At 39.1% G+C, this 23,650-nt stretch overlaps 4 protein-coding genes across 6 annotated transcripts in view; 2 read left to right on the top strand and 2 right to left on the bottom strand.

Moving 5' to 3' along the window:
• Positions 1 to 23,650, bottom strand: part of LOC141760961 (bolA-like protein 2) — a 246,952-nt gene that overhangs the window by 14,442 nt on the left and 208,860 nt on the right. The window lies entirely within an intron of this gene.
• On the top strand, positions 575 to 18,382 carry ing2 (inhibitor of growth family, member 2). Of its 2 annotated transcripts, XM_074624077.1 has the most exons (3): positions 575 to 707; positions 14,743 to 14,895; positions 16,986 to 17,835. In XM_074624077.1, the coding sequence occupies exons 2-3, from the start codon at positions 14,748 to 14,750 to the stop codon at positions 17,684 to 17,686; spliced, it is 849 nt and encodes a 282-aa protein (XP_074480178.1). In that variant the 5' UTR covers positions 575 to 707; positions 14,743 to 14,747; the 3' UTR covers positions 17,687 to 17,835. The 2 variants fall into 2 exon arrangements, with proteins under 2 accessions (XP_074480178.1, XP_074480177.1); XM_074624076.1 differs by lacking the exon at positions 575 to 707 and having other exon boundaries at positions 14,609 to 14,895; positions 16,986 to 18,382.
• On the bottom strand, positions 1,482 to 10,165 carry cd68 (CD68 molecule). Of its 2 annotated transcripts, none has more exons than XM_074624074.1 (7): positions 10,004 to 10,165; positions 8,052 to 8,206; positions 7,653 to 7,997; positions 7,128 to 7,247; positions 5,802 to 5,871; positions 5,247 to 5,420; positions 1,482 to 4,975 (listed from the first exon to the last, which is right to left on the bottom strand). In XM_074624074.1, exons 1-7 carry the CDS (start codon positions 10,053 to 10,055, stop codon positions 4,836 to 4,838), a joined length of 1,056 nt encoding a protein of 351 aa, XP_074480175.1. In that variant the 5' UTR covers positions 10,056 to 10,165; the 3' UTR covers positions 1,482 to 4,835. The 2 variants fall into 2 exon arrangements, with proteins under 2 accessions (XP_074480175.1, XP_074480176.1); XM_074624075.1 differs by having other exon boundaries at positions 7,653 to 8,001; positions 8,074 to 8,206.
• rwdd (RWD domain containing 4) lies at positions 19,983 to 23,518 on the top strand. Its single transcript, XM_074624082.1, has 6 exons — positions 19,983 to 20,180; positions 20,996 to 21,076; positions 21,997 to 22,106; positions 22,572 to 22,722; positions 22,949 to 23,045; positions 23,363 to 23,518. Exons 1-6 carry the CDS (start codon positions 20,157 to 20,159, stop codon positions 23,473 to 23,475), a joined length of 576 nt encoding a protein of 191 aa, XP_074480183.1. The 5' UTR covers positions 19,983 to 20,156; the 3' UTR covers positions 23,476 to 23,518.

The raw sequence follows: 23,650 nt of genomic DNA, 5'->3' as shown, positions 1-23,650 counted from the left end.
ACATTTTCATATTTATTTATCATTGTTGTAGGTCTATGGTAGGACGGTACAACGAGTATTAGAGCCACATTGAGGAAAAAAAATAAATCTGAGATTTCGAAAATAAAGTCATAATATTAAGAGAATAAAATCATAATATTATAAAGTAGTAATTTTACGTGTTTTTATTTTCTTTTTTCTCGTAAAGTTATGACTTTATTCTCGTAATATTAAAACTTTTTTCTCATACGGTTATGAACTTATTCCTGTAATATTACTAGATTTTTTCTCGTAATATTACCACTTTTTTCTCGTAAAATTACAACCTTATTCTCGGGATATTACTACTTTTTTTTCTCGTAAAATTACGACCTTTATTCTCGTAATATTATGACTTTTTTTCTCGTAAAATTACGACTTTATTCTCGTAAAATTACGACTTTATTCTCGAAATCTCCGATTTTTTTCCCCCTCAATGTGGCCCTAATACTCCGTTGTAATGATATCCTTTTTGAAATGTTTTGAGAGTTCCCTCTGTAAATTAATAAGTCCACTAGCAAAACTGAGTACTCAAGAAGTAAACCAGAGGGAACTAATTAACCTAATTAAGCCAGGAGCATTAGAAAAGCAACACTCTCAGTGAGTGTCACAGTAAAAAGGGTTCAGAGAAGTTATCACCGCGCTGAGACTGTGCAGGACAGACATCTACAAAGTTGGAGAGGCAGCCGGTAAGAACTCTACCGAAACACAGACTGACAGACTGTTTGAGGGTGTTGATTGTTTGTAGATTGTTTGTTAAATGCTGGTATATATCCTGGTTCACATTCAGTCACAAATGAATGAGAAGTACATGGGCTTATGGGAAAAATTACGTTGATTAAATGATTTAATAATACCTCAAACGTAATTATAAAATACTTTGTGTTTTAAATAAATAATTAAAAATAGTAATTAAATAAAATAATATAATACACATATTACCTTTGTGTTAAAGGTCCCATATTGTAAAAAAGTGAGATTTTCAGGTCTTTTATATTATAAAGCAGGTTTAAAGGTCCCATGTTGTGCTCATTTTCAGGTTTCACGCTCCGTTTCAGTGCATTTTCTTATTTTAAACTAGGAAACACTTTGTAATCCTGTTTTTGAAAATGCTAAATGAAATGAAAATGTTAAAAATTTACTTGATTTTTGCTTTTTATGACGGTGATAGGCCGGTACAAAGGCACCTGTGTACTTATGTGAAGGAGTGCAATACCTCAAATTTCTTAGCAGATATACTAGATTTATTTGAGCTTCGGAAAAAAGGGTGTTGTGTTTATACTGGGACATTACATTTTCAGCACAAATTCTAAATCTTGCTCAGTAAAACATGATAAATAGAGTAATGTGTGAGATTCAATTGTGAAAAAGAAGTAAAGAAGCAATAGCACAATTTACAAATACTCTTCTAGAAATGTGAGCAGCAAAAAGTTTTAAAATTAATTAGAACTACACACACACACTTAGAAATATATCAGTCTTTATTGGCACAGGAAGTCAACAACGGGTAAATGTGCTCACACACTGTGGATAACTGTACATACAGTGGGTCCCTCTATTCTGTTCACTTCCTGACTTCAGAGCATCACCTCATGGATGAAATCTGGAACTGCAGCTGTGAGCAGCAGGTCGTCGTATCCTTCGTCAAGTCGAACTTTTTTCCTATTCTACAACAACTGCAGAAGCCCACAGTCGCTGAGGGACATTTACACAGAGATGGACCGGAGTCACCGACTTCACATCCAGAGTCCTGCTCCACCTGCCATGCCATTATTCATTATGTCAACATGAGCAAGTCTAGTCTTTAGGGATCTGATCATACAGATAGTGAATGAGGTTTTGAGATATCTGCCTCTGAGGTTTCTGCTTCCACCCAAAACAATGCGGCTGAACAACATTGAAAAATGACATTTGAAAAACTCACCAGCAGCTTGTTTTACCAGACACAATATCCTTCTTGTTCACCCTGTGTAATAACTGCTAAATCTGTGACATGGATTCTAGAAATACAAGCCACTATTCAGTTCTCAGATGTCATTTGAAATATATAAATCAAAACCTGAGCACATCAAACTGAAACCATCTACGTGGCTTAGAGGAAATATGTTATAATGTAGGTGAACCGACCCTTTAACATGAAGCTATAGGACTTGGGGATTCTGCTATATTTCCGATAGGCGCCTGAATGAAGCGTGATAATTGAGCTTCAAAAGTTAATTTCTTGACCTTGGAAAACAGCGGTTGAGAAAACACATCTCACCATGAGGTTTATTTAGTAGCTGGAGCTGCAGCTTTTGATCATCACATCACATGATCTTCATCAGCTGATGCTCAGTTGTCATGGAATTGCAGATGTTTGCATTTTAAAGGTCCCATATCATGCTCATTTTCAGGTTCCTACTTGTATTTTGTGTTTCTACTAGAACATGTTTACATGCTGTAATGTTAAAAAAAAACAACTTTATTTTTCTCATACTGTCTGCCTGAATATACCTGTATTTTCACTCGGTCTGAAATGCTCCGTTTTAGTGCATTTCAATGGAATTTCAACGGAATTGCGTTGCTAGGCAACAGTTTGGGTCCATGTTTACTTCCTGTCAGCTGATGTTATTCACATACACTGCAACAGGAAATAAACTGGGGACACATTTAGAATGTTTACGTTTAAAACCGTGTAATGATCTATATGTTGTATATTTGTGACATCACAAATGGACAGAAATCCTATAACGGCTTGTTTCAAACGCACAGTTTCTGAATACGGGCTGTGTGTGTTTCTCTGTGGATTGAGCGTTTTGATAGTTTAACAGTATTTATAAAGCACTTAAAGCTGCTTTATAATATAAAAGACATGAAAATTTAACTTTTTACAATATGGATCCTTTAATACTTTGGCTTTTCACGCAAACATAGATCAGCTGATGAAGATCAGAAGCTCCAGAACTAACTGGATATTCTGGTGGGGACTTGTTTTCTCAACAGCGTAATGTACAATCAATGTCAGTTTGCATATTTAAAAAAGGACCAGTTCGACATTATGGGGAAATATGCAAATTGTGCTTTCTTATCAACAGTTAGACGAGAAGATCTATACCACTGTCATATCTGTCCATTAAATATGAAGCTAGAGCTGTTAGCTCAGCTGAGCATAAAGACTAGAAACAAGCTAGAAAGCAAATAATTTCCCAAAAAATGACAAACTACTCCTGGTGTATGAGAGCAGACATGGCGAGGGAGGAGAGATGGACTCCTGAGATGTAATGAATGTATAATCCCTCCAAAATCTAATCAGACTCGACTCACGTGCACAGTCCAACCCTTAATTTCTATGAAAACACAGCTACATATTGTATGAAAAAGACGAAGGCAATTAAGTTGGGACAGCAATCAGTGCAATTATTGTAGACTAGGTTTTTTTTAATAACCCCTGACAAACATCCTTCTTATTTTCCCTTATTTCCCTTATTATCAATAATGCAAACACAGTCAGTATAATCACATGAAACATTAATGATTGGATAACTTCCCTTTTTTTTTTTTTTAAATTAAATCCCTTGAAGACACACGATTTGATTCTTAAAAACAAAGGAATAACAAAACATTTACATATAATACTAAAACAATGAAGAAAAATTAAACTTAGACGTATATTTGCTGAGACGAGCTGAATATAATTTAGATAAAACCTTCCCGATTCCAGTGCTCAGTGAGAGTATAATGTGGTGTTAGACTGATAAAAGGCGCCAATGTTAGTCTTTTTAACTTGGCTGTCTATGGAGGAAATAACCATAACTGGTTCTAACGAGACATTTTGGTTCATTATAAGTATTAATGAAGATGTCAGCAAATATGTGTCATTATTAGCATCATTGTTGTTAGTGTCCCAATACAGAAATGCTATTTCAGAGTATGTCCAGCCTGAGGAGAATACAATTCAAGGGTCAAACTCTTGCAACTTTGTGTAATTCTCTGCTCACATATAAAGACTGGTTATTGGCATGTTAAATCAAAAAATGTCGTTTTATATTGGCTTTTCAAAACCCATATGTATGGAGTCCAAAGTGTGCCACTGGAATAATAATAATAATACACAAGCTATTATGAATTGATTAAATGTCCTTGTTCTATCTTTAAATAATGAATTAATAACTGATTTTTTAAAATTAAATTACAAAATTAATTGTAAAGTTCCCAAGACACAATTCATTTCTTTCCTGCTATAACATTTACAGGTTTCATTTTGTGATTTAATCTAAGCAATTCATTCATTTGTTTTTAGTGCTTTAATTCAATCTAAAGATGTTTAAGCAGTGTGTTTGTGCTTAAACATTTTAAAATGAAAGACATACGAGTTGTTAAATTAAACAAACAAACTCTAAATGTTTAAGAAGGAAACTAATGAATTGTGAAATGGATACAAATACGTAAATGGGATAGCAAAAAAGTAAAATTCAATTATTAATTCAGCATTTAAACACTGAATCGAGGGATTAATTAACAACTTTTACTTTTTATTTTACTTTGAATTTATTCATTTGATTCATAAATTTATAATAGCATGACTATAATGAAAACACTTTTGAGGTCTACAATTATTCCGGTGGCAATCTCCGGCCTCCATACTTGGGACCTCAAGTTAAAACACTGTAAATAACAGTGAGTTCGGTAAACAAAGATGTAAAAGACCAGGAAAATGGCACGATATTCTTTAGTGGAAGTGCCCTTTAGCCCCTGAGAAAGCTCACAGCCTCACAGACTTTGGTTTATAACGGGAGTGACCTCTGAGTGACCTCTGATCGAAATCTGCCCGGCCTCCCTCACAGAGACTGGTAGCCGCCGGTCCTCCTCCTGCGGCCCAGCAGGTAGGCCACCACCACGATGATGATGAGCACCAGCAACGTCACTCCCACCGCAATGGCAACGCGGTAGTCAGGCTTATCAGCAGGACAGGGGTCAGCTGGAAAACACACACATAGAGGTTTAGGGTATCGGTTTCTTTACTCTGTATGGAAGTCTACGACAATATTATGAAATGATTTAATACAATTTCAATGTCCATTTGTGTGCTCATGAAGTGTGAAAAAGAAATCAGATAAATCCAAATTTCATTTTGATGTTTAAAAACACCTAATTACTACCAAAAATTAAAACTGTTTTGAGATGCGAGCAGTCTCACAATTGACCATTATAATATTGACTGACTCATTTTTCCTCATGAAGACACTTACGAGTTCCAAAGTCGTTGCTCTTGGTCAGATTGAAGGCCTGCATCCTGTCTTGAGTGACATCCAGGTACAGTCCGTTCCCCATGAAGACTGATTCAGCCTTGCAGGAGTAGGAGTGTGCGACCTTTGCCTCGAAGAGATGCAATGACTTGTTGCTGGCAGTGTACGGCATGTTGGCTGCAACAGTACATGAAACAAAGAAATGCTCAGGTTCTTTCAGGCCTTAATGACAATTCCCATAAAAACAAATGCTGATGATCAGATATGGAACCAAACTTGTTAGACTGCATTGCACTGAAAGTACGTTGGCTGTTGACCAGTATCACATGCTTAACTGTTCCACAGATTGTGTTTATGCCGTTGAACACACACAAACAAGGAAGTTGTTGGCTCTCGAGTGGCTATTGTCTTTGTTAATATTTAAAAAATAAGTCTTGCACAAGCCCCACCTGGAGCTGAAATATCAGTGCACATGCAGTGACCCAATTAGTCTAAAGTGAATCGGTAAAATGGCAATAAATCATATGTGGAGTAAAAATGTGAGTATTCCCAGCTTACTGTCTTTGATTAAGGGGTAGGAGAGGGAGAAAGACAGAGTATCAACGAAGACCCGATCTTCAGCAATGCTCTGAGGAAAGAAAAGAAAAGTTTTTAGCAAAGTTGTTATCCAACATGAATCATTTTAAATCCTTTCTGTAATTAAATGTGATTGCTTTTTAATTTCCATGAACAAACATGATGATTCATTGAGAATATTGGCAGGCGCTATTGTCTTCTGTGCAGCACTTTATATCGGGTGCCAGTGTGTTGAATGTGGTGGCATAAACAGAGATAGTTTTACAGCACAAACAGAAAGTTTTACCGCACAAACAGAGACAGTTTTACAGCACAAAGAGTTCATTTTACAGCACAAACAGAGAGGAAGCAGTTGTTTCAGTATACTGCTACACTTTGAGGTTTGCTGAGCAACAAATTATATATTGTTTAATTGCCAGACTGCTTTGAAATTATGTAAATACCATACTTCAGTCGTATGTTCCTGCCATGCAAATTATTTTTATGACATGCCACTCACGTTACAAGCCAGCTCACTAACATCTGGCTACGTAGTTAAGTAGCTAACAAAGCCAAGAAGTAGGTCATTTTCAGGTGAACTGAGTTGACGCTTTTCAACTTACGAGTGTTTTTCTGTAGCCACAATAAATTACATTTTGAAAGGCTTTCATCTTTCCAGACTGTAAGTGTGACTTGTAATGTCAGTAAATAGATTGACACACTGAAAAGAAAATCGTTTCCAGGTGAATCTGTTTTCTAAACTGGTTCTTAAATACATCTGCATTATTTGTGCAGAGCAGGTTTGATGGAGGGCGGTTTATTTTTAATTTAGTTGTTACATGTTATAACATGGTAGACTGCATTTCGTTGGGTTTCGGGTTGTTGGTTGTACAAAACAAGATATCTGAAGACGCCACCTCGGCCTCTGAGAAAATGTGATGGGTGGTTTTTCAGCATTTTTCTTCATTCAAAAAAATCCCTAAATGAATCACACAAGCGCTGTGAAGTGAAGCAGTGTCAGGCACTCCCTGTCACATGCTCCTAGAACAGGCTCGTCAACTAAACTTCCCTTTTTCAAACAACTCTTATCTGATTCCAGTTCCTGCATGAAGTTACCAGTTCAAACCATTTATCATTCATCAAAAAAACACTGAATGGGTTAATTGTGTTAATGTAACACTATTTAATTGCTCAAGAGTTTTAGTAAAATGTCAAATCAGTGTGAGTGAGCAGGTCAAAGATAAGGCACTGACCTCATTGCCTCCGGCTATCGGCAGCTCTCAACAGTATACTGCCATATTTGTGATAAATCTAGGACATTGAAAGTACCTGGTTGAATATGAAGGTGATGAAGCCCTCTTTGAAGACGAGGGTGAGGTTGGCCTTGGTTCCCTTACATGATCCTTCTACTTTGGTGATATTTGGCTGAACAACGAAGGTTCCACTGTCCTGAAAGATAAACAGAGAGACATCAAGCAATTGGATGTCCACGTTGTATCAGAATGCTCCAGAAGAAACCAGCGGTGTTTCTGTAGAGAAACAATTTTACCTTGTCATGCAGAATTAGCAATTGTCATATGACACACATCTAACCTTCCACAGTCAATCAAATGCAACATAATGAGGAAATCAAAACTTGCCATAAAATCATTTTCTCAATTCCTTAAAATAGGATGCTGACAATTGCATTGCTGAAAGCTGAGTCAGAGTCTCGTGCTGATAGTTCTGTCCACATTGATGAATTCCTAAATGGTAAATTAATAGATCCCTAAATGCAAGAAAGAAATTAGCTAGGCCTTTTGAATGAACTTTGCTGAGCCTCTTGTTGTGTCTAATGTGACTGATGGAATGTACCTTTGGTATTGCCAGTCGGATCTTTAGAGCCATCTGAGCCATCACGCACATCACTGTTTTGTCTGCCATCAGGGTGTAGTTTCCTACAGAATCTTTGGTGGGGCCGGGAGTGGGCTGAGGAGGAGTTGGGATGGTTGTTTTGGTGGTGGTAGGCGACGTGGTGGTAGACTTGGTGGTGGTAGGCGGCTTGGTGGTAGACTTGGTGGTGGTAGGCGGCTTGGTGGTAGACTTGGTGGTGGTAGGCGGCTTGGTGGTAGACTTGGTGGTGGTAGGCGGCTTGGTGGTAGACTTGGTGGTGGTAGGCGACTTGGTGGTAGACTTGGGGGTGGTTGACGCGGTGGTGGTTGTCTTGGCGGTGGATGTGGTGGTGATAGGCGTGGTGGTAGACTTGGTGGTGGTAGGCGCCTTGGTGGTGGTTGTCGTGGCGGTGGTTTTCGTGGTTGTGATGGTGGTGGGAGACTTCACGGTGGTGGTGGTAATATTGACGAACTCCTCCGCGGGGGAATCGGTTGCAGAAGGTTTGGACTCCTTTCCATCTTCAGCCAATGACAGTGCTTCAGTCAAAAAGACAAGAGCGTGAGAAACAAATCAATTTTCAATGTTCACACTTCACACATACACCACTTTGGAACACATCCAACATATTATTATATTAGCAAGCAATTGCTCTATTTACACACGTAGCAGGCTCAGGGCATCATTATCACTTATTTGGAGTCGTGACACCTGACGAATGTAAGTTCAATTTCTTTTCCTTTTAGCTTTGTTTTGGTCTCCACCAACTCCTGAGAAAAAAATACTTGCCTCTTTAGCTGCTAGATATTTTTCACTACCAAGTCACTAACTTTGACTTTCTGCTGTTTGGTGCTGAGTGTATAGTGTATAGTGGATTAATTAAACCCATTGAAAACAGCTGTCTGCTGCTGAAACGGAGCTGAGGATAGCCTAATTTGCATTCTGGTAACTTGGCGGCACGATTTGAGAGCTGAGGCGTCCGGTTGGCCGCCTTTCATTTTGCATAATGTTGAGGTCTAGGCTATTTTATGCAACAACACAGGCGTCCGACGCGACTCGCCGCCTCTGGAAACTCCTGAGAAACTTTTAAACGAAGCGTTGTCGATCTAAAATAAAGACAGATTCAGCGACTGCATGGCTTATTTTTCTCAGATAAAATGTTTTCATAAACACTTTACGGTGAACTATTTTTGCGATTATAAGAGAATGAAGTTTCCAAACGAGCCGCCATGTTGGTTCCGGTTTGAAAGCTTGGAGCAGCAGCCCATGCGATTAAAAAAACGCCCCCGTGGACATGTACATGTATAGATGATAATTATCTGAGGGTTTTGTCAAAACAAGAGAACCTTTTCATATTACACAAAGTTATTTAATCCACTGTTCAATATGAAAAATACTGATCAGTGCTGCTTTAATGTTTGTTGGCTAATACTGACGATCTTTGTACCGTGAGCAGTTTATTTCCTTGAACAAACACAGTAAAATCAGCACACTGACATTTGATAACGTCAACTGGTATCACCCACATACAAGTACACCAGTCCGCACATTTATGACACTTAATGATGACTTTTCAGCACACAGCTTATCTGTAGGGTCAGGCAGTGAGTTATTGAAATGGTCCAGATAGAACAGAGCCCAGACTTTATACACAGATGGTTTGGATTTCAAAAAGTGTTAGATTACCACTTTCATACTACTTATTACTGCTCAGCTAGAGCCAGATAGATGGATCAGGGATTCCAAGCATACAGCATATTATTTAATATATATTTTTGAGTAATTAAATTGACTTAATTGCACTTTATTATAATATTTAATTGTACAACCCCAAAAAATAAATTTAAAAAAAGTTAAATTTAATGTTTATATCCTATAATAATAATAAATAAATAATGCATAATATATATATATAATGCTTATAGTTTTGTCTAAGTTGCAGAGTCATCCTGTCCCCCCCAAAAAACAAAAAAAAAACAGCCCTGTTCCGCCAGCAGACATGTGACTCAGACCTGCAACACTATCGAAAGACTGCGGAAATTTCTGTTCCCTAAACAATCCAGGAAGTCACAGTGAGGCCTCATAAAAACATGTCTCATTTCTCCACCAAATAAAGAAAACATGAGGACTTTATAATAACAATAATAATAATAAAACAATACTCCAACATTAAGGCTGCATGCATCAGCAAAAAACAATATTATAAAACACTTATTATTAATGCACTGGAGCAACACTATTTTTTTGTTACAGAATAAGTCCTTCACTAAACTTCTAAAAAAGAAAACCTCTTTACTTTTAGTTTAATAAAGTTGTGTAAACAGAAAGTATCTTACCCGAGACAGCCCAGCAGGCAATAAACAAGAACAGAGCAGCTCTCTTCATCATGGTGGCGGCAGGTGTTGACTGACTGACTGAAACGATCTGATATGAGATCAATGTGCAACAACAGAGCTGCGTCTCTACTGATATAACAAACAGCTGAGTCAAGCTGCCAGAGGCACACAGCAGCACCGGAAATGGTTGATTTTAAAAAGTAAAAGCATGCCTAAAACATTAGGCTATATCAGGTACAGTCAATAGAAATGGGAGCCAGCCCCAAATAGCCTGAAAAATATAGTATTCTTAATACATTTTGAAAACATATATTTAATTCTGTGTCCTTTCTCTCTCTATATATATACTATATATATGACACAGAAATTAATTTGTAAAATTTGTATATATATGTATATATAGGACACAGAAATTAACTAAATATATGTATTCAAAATGTATTAAGAATACTATATTTTTCAGGCCATTTGGCTGGCTCCCCTTTTTATTGACTGTACCTGATTTAGCCTGTATGTATATGTGTATATATATATATATATATATATATATATGTATATGTATTTGTGTATTTTTATATATATTAATATTTTTGCTTTAAAGGTCCCATATCGTGCTCATTTTCAGGTTCATACTTGTATTTTGTGTTTCTACTAGAACATGTTTACATGCTGTAATGTTAAAAAACGCTTTTTTATTTTCCTCATACTGTTGGCCTGAATATGCCTATATTTACCCTCTGTCTGAAACGCTCTGTTTTAGTGCATTTCGACGGAATTGCGACGGAATTGCGACAGAATTGCGTTGCTAGGCAACAGCTTGGGTCCATGTGTACTTCCTGTCAGCTGATGACATTAACATACACTGCAACCAGTAATAAACTGGGACACATTTAGAATGTTTACGTTTAAATCTGCGTAAAGGGTCTAAATATTGTATATTTGTGACATCGCAAAAGGACATAAATCCTGACAGCTTGTTTCAAATACAGAGTTTCTGAATACGGCGCTGTGTGTATTTCCCTGTGGATAGAGTGTTTCAATACATTCACAGTATTTATATAGGACTTAAACCTGCTTTATAATAAAAAAAACATGAAAATCTCACATTTGTATAATATGGGACCTTTAAAGATATATTCACAAAACTTTAAAAGAAAAGCAAAAGATATGCTAGGTACAGTAGGGATCACATTTTCTGACGATAGCTGTCAGAGATGGTGCCCTCATGTCACTGGCTACTCTGTGATTTCAGTGTAACACCACAGAAGGTGTTATGAGTCCGCGATAGTGATTTTATTTTGAAAAGCACTAACCGGAAGCGCTTGTGTTGATTGGAGACTTGCCAGCTGATAGCTCTACTCAGGAAACGAAAGTAATGTGGCAGGAGGGAGGAAAGCAACTGACTAAAAATGGAGCGAAAGGTCGATTTGTTATTTTCAACCAGAATGAAACGAAACCTAGAACCTTAAACCTAGAACCTAGAACCTAGACTACCCTGTGTTAAACTAGACTGACAAACACACAAGCACACACACACACACACCAGAATTGCTGCATTACTTTATTCAGGTGGTTTCTTTCCTGTTCCATCTACCAGCATAACTAACATTTAACTGATGCAACAAAGTGGAAACTGCTGAGCTTGTGTTTACAACACCGGAAGGCGTTCAAGCTTGGTCAAGTTGTGAAGAACACCGCTGCTAAGCAATGGCAATATTAAAGGTCCCATATTGTAAAAAGTAAGATTTTCATGTCTTCTTTATTATAAAGCAGGTTTAAGTGATATATAAATACTGTTAAACTATCAAAACGCTAAATATACGGAGAAATACACACAGCCCGTATTCAGAAATTTTGCATTTGAAACAAGCCGTTAGGATTTCTGTCCATTTGTGATGTCACAAATACACAATATTTAGACCATTACACGGTTTTAAACATAAACATTCTAAATGTGTCCCAGTTTATTCCTGGATGAATCATATTTTATTACGAGATCATATAATCAAATAATCAGTGACCTTTGATCAGCTGGTAAAGGTGGAACTAATTTCAATTACTTTATGTTCTGCTGGGTAGTTTAACCTACAATAATGTGTTTGCATATAATGTGTTTGTTGATTTATATTTCATATTAACACTTTAAATTTGACTACAATGGGACATTTGATTGAAATAACAAATATATTTACACCATATTATAATATTTTTTGATGAACAAAACACATCATAAATATATTCTGATTAAAAGAAACTGGCAGGATTGTTTTATTTATAAGAAATATATACCCTTAACATTAATTTTGTCTAAACGCTATTTCATTGACCTTTGGGCAGGTCACACAGGGGTGCTTTCCCTTTGAGGATTTCACCACCCTAATCTAAGATTTGACATTTGAGAAGTCATGTGATTTTGACCATATGACACCACAACTGGAGCTTAGGTGTCCCACATTTTGGCGACTCCCACTAGTTGTAATTATTGTAGTAGTATAGACGTGGTAGCAATAGTAGGAGTGGTAGTAACAGTAGTAGTAGTAGTTGTAATGTAGCAGTTATAGAAGCAGTATTTATAGTCATGGTAGTTATAGTAATAGTAGTTTTAGTAGTAGGAGTGGTTGCAGTACTAGTAGAACCTGTAGTAACAGTAGAAGGACAATGAAAGTACTGGTTGTACTGGCAGTAAACTGGTACATGTAATGCAGTAATATGAGGAGGCTAAGTGTTGCTGTTAGCATCAACAGACAGAATGCTGAGGACATTTCCTGCTATCATGTGACAGAAAGAGGAAATAAGTTGTTTCCTAAACACACACACACACACACACACACACACAAGCAGGTGGTTCACCGTGACACTGGTTGATTATGAGCATGTCCAACATATGCAGCCGTATTGGCATAGTCAGGTCTGTCCTCACCACACCCTTGTGACCGAGTGTATCAGACGCTACTGACTGGCATTGAATGTAACACATGCACTGTCAGCTCTGTTCCTGCTCACTTTCCTTTGTCTCATTGTTTAGTTGCATTTTACAGACTGTTCACAAAATCTGAAGTTACAACGAATCTTACAAAAAAAAATGTCTGAGGACAAAGTGAAACAAAAAACACCAACAAAGTATTCAATGAATTTGATGAATAATTAGTGCTAAGTCACCAAACTCATCTCTCAGCTCCCACTGAGGTTGAATGTACTGTACATGTGATGCAAACTCTAAAGGGAACCAAGTATTGTACTAGTCATGAGGAGTATTACTCAGCCTGCGAAAAACAGTTGTATAAAGTCATGATATCTCAGCGTCTCCTGCTTCTTCCATTTTAACCATTCTTTTTTAAAAATGTGTCTCTAAAATCCCTCTACGTTATGGAAGACAAATAATGAATCGCTAGAATACTCCTTTTATTGTTCTGTTGTTTTTAGTTGAGGCCCAATTTGTGTACAAAATGTAGTCCGTCTGTCAATCCGTGGGGACTCGGCTTGGGGACCGGAGGGTCGCTGGTTCAAGTACCTACACGGATGGACTGGTATGTGGAGAGGTGCCAGTTTACCTCCTAGGCATCGCCAAGGTGCCTTTGAGCAAGGCACTAACCCACCAACTGCTCCCCAAGTGCTGTAGCTGCCCACTGCTCCTAATATATAGTATATTAGATGCGTTAAATGCAGATGCTAAATTTCACGGTGTGCTGTGCTATGTACAATGTGTGACAATAAAAGTTGACTTACATTTACAAAAAATGGCAGTAACAAACTAACAATAACAACAATAATTGCTCCTAACAATAAATCTAAGTTCCTATGTTCTGCTGTTAAAAGTTGGATTAATAATATGTAAACATTGCAGTAAAACAGGTTTATACTTTGAATTCTGATGGGCTACGAAACACAAACATGATAAAAAAAATGACTTGCTGCTGCTATGCTCTAATATGAAACAAAAACACTGGGTCAAATTAAATTGGGTGATTTTTTTTCTTGTAAAGTTATGACTTTATTCTCGTAATATTACGACTTTTTTTCTCCTAAAGTTATGACTTTATTCTCGTAATATTACAACTTTAGTTCTCTTAAAGTTATGACTTTATTCTGGTAATATTACGACTTTGTTTCCCGTAAAGTTATGACTTTATTCTGGTAATATTACGACTTTGTTTCCCGTAAAGTTATGACTTTATTCTCGCAATATTACGACTTTTTTTTTTCTCGTAATATTACGACTTTATTCTAGAAATCTTTTTTCCCCCTCAATGTGGCCCTAATACTCCGTAGTACATTTGCACTTTGGCCCTCACTGCGTTAGACTTATATACTATATACTTAGATTATAAACTGTTACCTTCATCACAATGCTCAAATGTTTTGTAGCTCCAGACAGATTTTTTTTTGCCTAAAACGGCTCTTTTGATAGTAAAGGTTGCTGACCCCTGCTCTCTAAACTATGCCAGCTATGTGTTTTCAATTTCCCGGGAAAATTGTTATGATAATGAGGTCACTCTCAACCAATCACAATACTGCAACCCCAGTTGGGCCCCGCCTCCAGTGACGACAAATGACAGGAAACTGTACAACACCATATAAGGAAAATACTCACGCATGCGCAGTAGCTTGAGTTTTGTTTGAAGTGGAACTGCTGCCTGGGACTGCCCTACACAAGCTGCAAAGTCTGCCAAGCATTAGGGCTTTTTAACAGTATATTTTTTTATACATATTCTTTCAGTGCTCTCTCTATGCATCTGCAGAGACGATGTTAGGCCAACACTATCATCCAAATGCTGACAAGTCGCAACAACTGGTGAACTATGTGGAGGATTACCTGGAATGTGTGGAGTCTCTGCCTTTGGACATACAAAGAAATGTGTCTGTGCTGCGAGAAATCGATGCAAAGTATCAAGGTATTGTCTTCATATGTTTTTTGCGTGTGCACAATTCTGGCAAAACAATAACTGCAGAGTCCTAACAGGGTGTGCTGAAATGGTGGAGTTCCCATTTTGTTTTGTGTGTGCAAACCAAACTCAATGAGAAAAATCCGAGATTATAGCATTTCTATCTCTTTGGTAAAGGTAAACATGCATAATGATATGTTATGAGATATATATTTAATGCTTGGAGTCTAATGGTAAATTCGGCATTAATATAATCCAAAAAATAGCACAATATAATAATAAAATCTCAACTTTTTTAACGCACACAACCGCCCTCCTCGGTGTTTCCGCGGAGGATTATTGTGCGAATACCGGGCAAAACACTGCATAAACTTGGGCTTTTATTTTAATTGATCGCTGCTTGGTGTGTTTAATGTAAGCCGAATGGATAATAAAGATGTGTAGAAGATAATAAACTGTGTTCATTGAGGTGTAAACATACACTGCTGTTTTTTTTTTATGTAAAAACAATCTTCGTTGATGCTTTATGTTGATGCTGGGTTAGCAGCCAGCCTCCGACACCTATCCGTTCCATCGATAGGTGATGACATATACTGATAGAATTAAGGATGCATTATGTTTTGATGGTTTAAAGCGAGAGATTACACATCAGTGTCTGCAGCTCCTCTGAGCTTCGTCGACTGAAGAGTCGCAGAGCTAGGCAACCCTTCTCAACATCTGACTGACGTAATTTCCTGTAGGCAGGAACATCACAGCCCTCCTTCTTCCTCCTCTGAGGATTTAAAGCTGCAGTGAGTAGAGATATATATATATATATATATATATATATAAATATAAATATATATATATATATATATATTTATATATAAATATAATATATATATATATATATATATATATATATATATATATATATATATATATATATATATATATATATATATATTATATGATTTTTAAAAGAAGTTTTTATAAAACGGTCACTATATCCTGACAACAGGTAATCTGCAAAAAAAAAATAATTTGCCTCTGTGTCTTCCGATGTCCTCCGGTGCTCCTAATGACATCTGCAAGATTTCACAGACCGGAGGAAAACAAGCAGTAAGAGCTGAGCTGGAGTCTGTCGTCTCCGAGCAGCTGTCAATCACTCGCCAACTCCGGTCAAACTAGGCAGCGCTGATCAAATATGAATCAATATTCTGTTACTGTATTGCCTATTTCTCTCCTCAAATATTTTTCAGAAACATCTTGTGTACTGTTTAGCTCATTGATGTATTAAAATAACTGGATACAGCGTTGGAGGCGGGGCTCCGGTCATTCCTATGAGAGGTGCTCATTGGCGCATGACGCCTAAATGGCTCGACTTCCGTCTGGAAAAGTACCCGGATCTTGGCGGATCTTTGGCAACTGGGACATGCGCAGTAGCGTCCGCTGGGTCACAGGGTCCCAACGTCACGCCGTCATCACGGCTTGCGCTCCAGCCTCGGTCTGGGTCTCAATTACATGAACGGAGGAAGGGAAATAACTCTGGATTCAGCTATTAGTGCATTTTACAACTTTTAAAACAACATTTTTTAAATAAGGGCTATTGGAGTGTTCGTACGTTTATTCACCTCAGAAAAATAATCCGCTGAGTTAGAGACGTCTCTTTCCCAATGTAAGTCTATGGGAAAAAGTATTTTTTGGCCCAATGGCATCACGTGACTTACACGGAAGTTGCAGTACCACCGTTTGGCCACTCCGAAAGTCCGGATCGTCGACCGACGCACTTCCTGGGGGCTTGGTTTAGCTGTGAAATGAGAAAGTTTGTGACCCGGCCGCCATGTTGAGAACAGTTGAGGAAATACTAAGCACCGCCCACCAGCCGGAGCAAACTTTCTCATTCACATATCTAGAGATCAGAGGTCAAGGGACCCCTTTTGAAAATTAACATGACAGTTTTTCCTCGCCAACATTTAGCGTAAGTTTGGAGCGTTATTTAACCTCTTCGCAACAACCTAGTATGACATGGTTGGTACCAATGGACTCCTCCCTACCTAACATATATCTGCTGTGTCATTAATTAGTAAACATCATTGTCTTTGTGTCCTACTTTGCAGAGGTGCTGAAGGAGGTGGATGAAGTGTATGAGAAGTACAAAGGTGAGCAGGATGCAGCTCAGAGAAAGCGGCTGCAGGTCCAGCTGCAGAGAGCGCTCATCATCAGCCAGGAGCTGGGCGACGAGAAGATCCACGTGGTGACCCAGATGACGGAGCTGGTGGAGAACCGCTCCCGCCAGATGGACTCCCACTCCCTTTGCTTCCAGGAGCCCCTCGAGGCCGAGCGGCTCCCTCCGGAGCGGCGCTCCAGCGTCCAAGACTCCCCGGCGCCTGAACGCAGCTCGGCCCGCCGCCCGCGACGCCAGCGCAACAGTGAGAGCCGCGACTCCAGCCACCCGTCGGCCAACGGCTCTCTGGTGGACGACCCAGTGGAGGAGCTGTCCATCCCTCTGCCCCGGGAGAAGAAGTCCAAGTCTGCGAAGAAGAAAAAGCGCAAGGCCAAACAGGAGCGAGACGTCTCGCCGGTTGACTTCGCCATCGACCCCAACGAGCCCACCTACTGCCTCTGCGATCAGGTTTCATACGGTGAGATGATCGGCTGCGACAACGACCAGTGCCCCATCGAGTGGTTCCACTTCTCCTGTGTGGGGCTGACCTACAAGCCCAAGGGCAAGTGGTACTGCCCCAAATGCAGAGGGGACAGCGAAAAGACCATGGACAAAAGCCTAGACAAAAACAGAAAAGACCGCAGGTCCAGGTAGTGACCCGTCTTCAGTCCACTCATCTGGAAGACATCTTCAGCCTGAGGGTTGAGACTATCAGCCGTAGTTGAAAAGAGTACTTGTGATGTTGTAAGAGCACAATCGAACACCATTAGTAGCAGCACTTATTATTAATCAAGGACAAGTTGTGATTGAACTTGTGCTGTTACATCACTGACCGTTCCCACTGGCTATAACCGTTCTGTAGTCTGTAGGGAGTCCAGCTGCTGCAAGAATCATCAGCTTGAAGCCGCCATCCTCCTCAAGTCTTTTGCTTTTTGTGAGACTTGTATTTTTTATTTTGACTTAGGAGAAAAAAAATCGAAAGCATCTTTTGGTTTGCTATTTCTTTGCTTTTCATTCCGGACACGGTCCTCATTAAAAAGAAGGTGTTCCTGCTAATGATCATTATTTTTGTTCAGTTTCTGCCAAACAAACTATTTTTTTTTTCTCTTTATTTCAACTTTCTTAATTGTACGCAGTTATTTGAAAAATCTGTGTCTGTGTCTATACAATAATGGCTTGTAGAGAAATAACCTACAGATGTTTACAAGAGATTGATATTTAATCGAGGAGATGATTGTTGGTGGGACACTGGAATAGGACGACATGTTTGTGGACTTACTGTTTTCACTGGTTCACTATCACTATCGTGTAAATGTTTTTTTTATATTCATTAAAACAAAGTATAGTCATTCAGTTACCATTCGGTTCTCTTTTCTCCGTCATCGTGAAACAAGGTTTCTGCACAGCCTGAATCAAGCCAATACAGTCTGCTGCGCTATTAAAGATTCTTTTTCACAATTTACATTAATATTATTTTTCTAGCCACGTTAGCAGCAGGCCTCTATGATGTTAATCACCAGTCGTTGGTCCAACATTGAGAGATATCTTAAGTGTTAACTAGATTGCTGTGAAATTTCTAAGATGCTCCCCAGAGGATGAATCCTGATGACTTTGGTGACCCTCTTGATTAAGGGCTAATCCGACCATATGGTTGCAAGGAAGTTGACTAAAATCACATTCAAAAATATTATGACAAACTAACACAAATGTTTTTCATTGTACCTAAAGGTAAGCTGCATTTGACAATGAAATGATTGGTTGAATTGAGATGATATACTATCTTCTTGATGAGCTGGAGTATGGTTTCAAGTCATGTGACCCCCACTGGCCTTAAAGGACCCATATCGTGCTCATTTTCAGGTTCCTACTTGTATTTTTTGTGTCTACTAGAACATGTTTACATGCTGTTATGTTAAAAAAAAACTTTATTAGTCTCATAGTGTCTGCCTGAATATGCCTGTATTTACCCTCTGTCTGAAACGCTCCATTTTAGTGCATTTCAACGGAATTTGCAACGGAATTGCGTTGCTAGGCAACAGTTTGGGCCCATGTTTACTTCCTGTCAGCTGATGTCATTCACATACACTGCAACAAGACCTATGACAAGCAGGCTGGGTCGCGGACAGTATGGCGACACACGTCAGCTAAAACCACAGCATCACTCTATATTTCACCTGCTTGGCAGTAATGTTAGCTGACCAGACGAAGGTCTCTCCATGAATCACTGCTGATCCTAGTGTTGGCTTCTCCTGCTTCAGCCTCCCGACCGCGGTCGGAGGGAACAGGGGAGACACCGGCAGCCGGTCGGACACGATAACGTTTCTCGCTGCGGAGCCCCGTCACTTCACAAGACACGGAAAACCTCTGTTGGTCTGGTGGAGCTGCAGCAGTTATTTCTGCACAAACGTCCACTGTACATTCATTAGATATTCTCAGAGCTAAACTAACTCTTCTGCAGTGTGGAGTGAGCGCGCATGCATGTGAGGTGGAGCGAGCTGAGTGAAGGCAAGCAGGCAGAGGAGCAGAGTACAGGAGAGACTCCGGTCCTGGAGACCAAAGCTACGGTCTCCCCCGCGCCCTACGACCACGGCCAACACTGTTTTGCAAAACGGGCTTCACTAGAAACTTTGTGGTTTTGGTGCGTCCGTGTAGTTTGTGTTGGAGTCTGAGCAGCGTAGCCACACGCGAGCGTGCATGGGACACCGACCCGGATTGATGCATACGTGTAAGAAGTTACAAACAGTCCCTTTAACAGTATTTATATATAGCACTTAAACCTGCTTTATAATATAAAAGACATGAAAATCTCCCTTTTTTTTTTTTACAATATGGGACCTTTTAAGTAAACATTAAACTGCTTATATTATTTATTATAACACCCTACCATAAGCATAAACTGCATCCACTAATGATTCAAAGCAAAGAGTTCAAAGGTCACCTAGAGCACCTTACCTACTGCGCATGTGTGTAACATGGTGGCACTGCTGCTGTATCAGCTGGTGGAAGTTGAGTTATCATCATTGTAAAGTTAGTTTTAATAAGAGACAATGGGTTGTTAACGCTGGGATTTTTTTAATACAAACTCTAAACAGAGAGTACATCGTGCAGGAACAGAAGGAATATCATGACAGCTAACGAGGATCAGGAGGTATGAATGAATCATGATGCAGTAATAACATGTTAGCTTGCTGTTAGCATGCTAGCTGCTGTTAGCGGGCTAGCTGCTATTAGCGTGCTAGCTGCTGTTAACGGGCGAGCTGCTGTTAGCGGGCTAGCTGCTGTTAGCATGCTAACTGCTACCAGCATGCTAACTACTTGACGCTAGCATGTTGACGAGCTTAGTTAACAGCATTTCTGCTCGTTTCACAGCAAAACAAGTGGAAATGTCAGCTTTTATTCAGTGTGTGAGAGCTCAGGTTAGAGTGTCAAATGTCTTTATAAGCTTTATAAGCTTTATAAGCGTCGTTCATAAAGGGAGTAAAATGTCACGCCAAACTCCATTCAAAAAAGTGCTAATTCAAGTGTGTTTAGCTATAGGGAGGCATTTGTGCCACATAAACCACAAATCAAGACTTTTTCTGATTTAAAAACATCCTTGAATTAATTCGGCTAATGTTATATATCAAATAGTACATGATAACGATTAAATATCGATGTTATACTGAAGCAATCTGCCACAGTAGTGCAAGTGGTAAGTTGAGTTAGCAAGTTGAAGGTTGATTTTAGTTGTAGTCAGTTAATGTCTAGAGGATTACAATGTAAGCCGATTTTTAGAAACTGGTCATCATTATCCTGTGACAGGTTTTGAGTCGTAGTTCCATCCTACATATGTGTGCCAAGTGTAATTTGCCATATTTCTGAATGGGGTTTGGTGTGTTTGGAAGCTATAAGGACAAGCTGATGCTGTAATTCTCTAGTAAATCTGACTAACCTCCTGTCACTCTCTGTCTTCTTCAACCACAGATGGAGTTGGAGGCTCTTCGCTCCATCTATGAGGGGGATGAGTGTTTCAAGGAAATTAGTTCAATTTCCTTTCAGTTTAGGGTGAGTACTGTCCCCTGTACTGTCCCCTGTACTGTCCTCTGTACTGTCCTCTGTACTGTCCTCTGTACTGTCCCCTGTACTGTCCCCTGTACTGTCCCCAGTACTGTCCCCTGTACTGTCCTCTGTACTGTCCCCTGTACTGTCCCCTGTACTGTCCCCTGTACTGTCCCCTGCACTGTCCCCTGTACTGTCCCCTGTACTGTCCCCTGCACTGTCCCCTGCACTGTCCCCTGTACTGTCTTCTGTACTGTCAAAGCCTGCTTTAAAAGTAGACCATAACCTGTTGAAACACTGTTTCAACCTATGAAGGAGGTATATATGTCAAATTATCCTCCTGACTGTCAGCTGCCTCCAGTTACAATTCATGATGTAGACATTAAACAGGTCTCTTCATACAAATACCTGGGAGTTCTGATAGACTGCATCCTATCATGGACCACTCACATTGAATTTACCTGTAAGAAGATGCAGCAGCGCATTTACTTTCTTCGCAGACTCAGATCATTTGGAGCCAGTAGCCAGATTATTTTTCTATTTTTCAGTTCAGTGATTCAGAGTGTCCTGTTGTACTGCAGCACAGCCTGGCTCAGTAGTTTATCTGTAAAACTAAAATTTATAGCCAAATCAAAATCTGCGCGACGATCATTGGCCAACCTGTTTTTTGTGTGATGGGTCTTACTTGTCTGTCTGTTTATGGTAACAGAACGTCTATTGTATGTGTACTTTTTCTCAAACTGAGCTGCCTATGGATGCAAAATGAATTTCGGTGCAAACTAACAATAAAGTTGTATCGTAATTTAAAACAAGAAACTCTCAAGATGTTTCACTTGTACTTTATGTCTTTTGACAAACTATTAGGATTCATTCTGTAGCAGTACCTTGTCTCACCTTCTATTTTCATGTGATGTGTAATACAACAGATAGGAGACCTTGAGGACACCAAAGCGTTCATGCTGGACCTCACATGGCCCGAAATGTACCCTGAGACGGCCCCACAAATCTCCCTCGATGCCTTTTTCAACAACAGAATGTAAGTTGCATACACAATGCTGTATTATTATTATTATTATTATTATGCATTAGTTTAAATTGGAAGATGACATACAAATCTGGAAACACTTATCAGCTTCTTAGGGGTGTCAATACCGTATTTGGATGTAGCCAATTTGAGTAAAAGCCACTATGTGTAGAAGTTTTGAGAGTATATCTTTTTTTTTTAGGGCTGTCAATCGATTAAAATATTTAATCACGATTAATCACACGATTGTCCATAGTTAATTGCGATTAATTGCAAATTCATCACACGTTGTTTTTATTGTTCAAACTGTACCTTAAAGGGAGATTTGTCAAGTATTTAATACTCATCAACATGGGAGTGGACAAATATGCTTGCTTTATGCAAATGTATGTATATACGTATTATTGGAAATCAATTAACAACACAAAACAAAGACAAATCATGTTGTTTCTTTGCTGTACGTTGATTTAATAACAGCTCTGGAGAGACGAAGAAGCTGATCCTGTCAAAGCTGGAGGAGCAGGTGGAAGCCAACCTGGGCACTGCTATGATGTACACTCTGTTCGAGTGGGCCAAGGAGAACCAGGAGGCCCTCATGGAGAACCACAAGCCTGTAGTCTCTGCTGTGGTCAGTATACTTCATCACTCTGACTAAATACATCAGTACAGTTTCAAAGTCCTGTGTCTTGGGGTCTTGGTACTAAGCCCCGATTGCTGCACAACCCCACAGAGCTCTTCTCAGTCAACCTTTGTGGGTATTGTGTGACATCTTCTTCCCTGGATAGGTGCTCTTTATTCCTCCCCTAGATTAGGTTAGGAGCCTCGTAATAACAGATTATTTCTTGTTGTTGCAGACGTCCGGCGGTGATTCTACTGCTTCAACAGGCAAGAAGAAGGAGAAGAAAGAGCAGCTGACTAAATCTCAGAAGAGGAGGATCATCAGCAGAACAGGTAACATCAGTCAGACTGTCCAAAGCAAATTGGTGGATTTGTACGATCATCTTTTTATATTGAAACCTTCTGATCAAAATTTGATCCTTTCTTAAAATAAAGTGGTTTAGATAAAGTTGTACCTAAACCCAAGAGAAAAAAAAGAGAAATTCATTCCTTTAAATGGAATACAGTCATGCATGTATCATTTTATACACATTTCCTGCCTGGCATATTTGAGAGCTGTGGAAAACGTTGGATCTCCACTAGACTTTAAAGTCCTTAGCGATTGTGTTTTTAGTCAACAGATAACACATCATGATGATTTCTGCTTTCAGATGCCAAAGGGGAATTGCCAAGAGGTTGGAACTGGGTTGACGTTATCAAAGTAGGTGTACTTTACCTTCTTGCCACAGGATGGCACACTTATTCAGCTTTAATCCTGCAGTGACATTCATCATGAACCTGTCCATATTCATGTGTCTTTTTTCTCCCCCCTGTCATCTCTACTTGATGATCCTCCAGCATGTAAGTGTGAACCATTTAAATACAAATTTGTTTGAAATCCTTCACACGGGGCCACCTTTTTATTGTTTTCCCTCTCGTTTCTTATGTTTGCAGATCAG

The sequence above is a fragment of the Sebastes fasciatus genome, chromosome 22 (assembly GCF_043250625.1).
Source record: "Sebastes fasciatus isolate fSebFas1 chromosome 22, fSebFas1.pri, whole genome shotgun sequence".
In the NCBI taxonomy this organism is placed as follows: domain Eukaryota; kingdom Metazoa; phylum Chordata; class Actinopteri; order Perciformes; family Sebastidae; genus Sebastes; species Sebastes fasciatus.
The sequence above is the reverse complement of the archived record's forward strand: the minus strand, read 5'-3'. Positions and strand labels throughout refer to the sequence as shown.

Bases quoted from the DNA above. Each gene is read 5' to 3' on its own strand.
- cd68 (XM_074624074.1), bottom strand. From the start codon at position 10,055: ATGATGAAGAGAGCTGCTCTGTTCTTGTTTATTGCCTGCTGGGCTGTC. The intron at 7,998-8,051 runs ACCACCACCAAG...ACCGCCAAGACA, and splicing joins CAACCACCACCAAGGCGCCT to ACCACCACCGCGTCAACCAC. The intron at 5,872-7,127 runs GTACTTTCAATG...TTCTTTCCTCAG, and splicing joins TCACCTTCATATTCAACCAG to AGCATTGCTGAAGATCGGGT.
- rwdd (XM_074624082.1), top strand. From the start codon at position 20,157: ATGACAGCTAACGAGGATCAGGAG. The intron at 21,077-21,996 runs GTGAGTACTGTC...GTAATACAACAG, and splicing joins CAATTTCCTTTCAGTTTAGG to ATAGGAGACCTTGAGGACAC. The intron at 22,107-22,571 runs GTAAGTTGCATA...ATTTAATAACAG, and splicing joins GCCTTTTTCAACAACAGAAT to CTCTGGAGAGACGAAGAAGC.
- ing2 (XM_074624076.1), top strand. From the start codon at position 14,748: ATGTTAGGCCAACACTATCATCCAAATGCTGACAAGTCGCAACAACTG. The intron at 14,896-16,985 runs GTATTGTCTTCA...CCTACTTTGCAG, and splicing joins AATCGATGCAAAGTATCAAG to AGGTGCTGAAGGAGGTGGAT.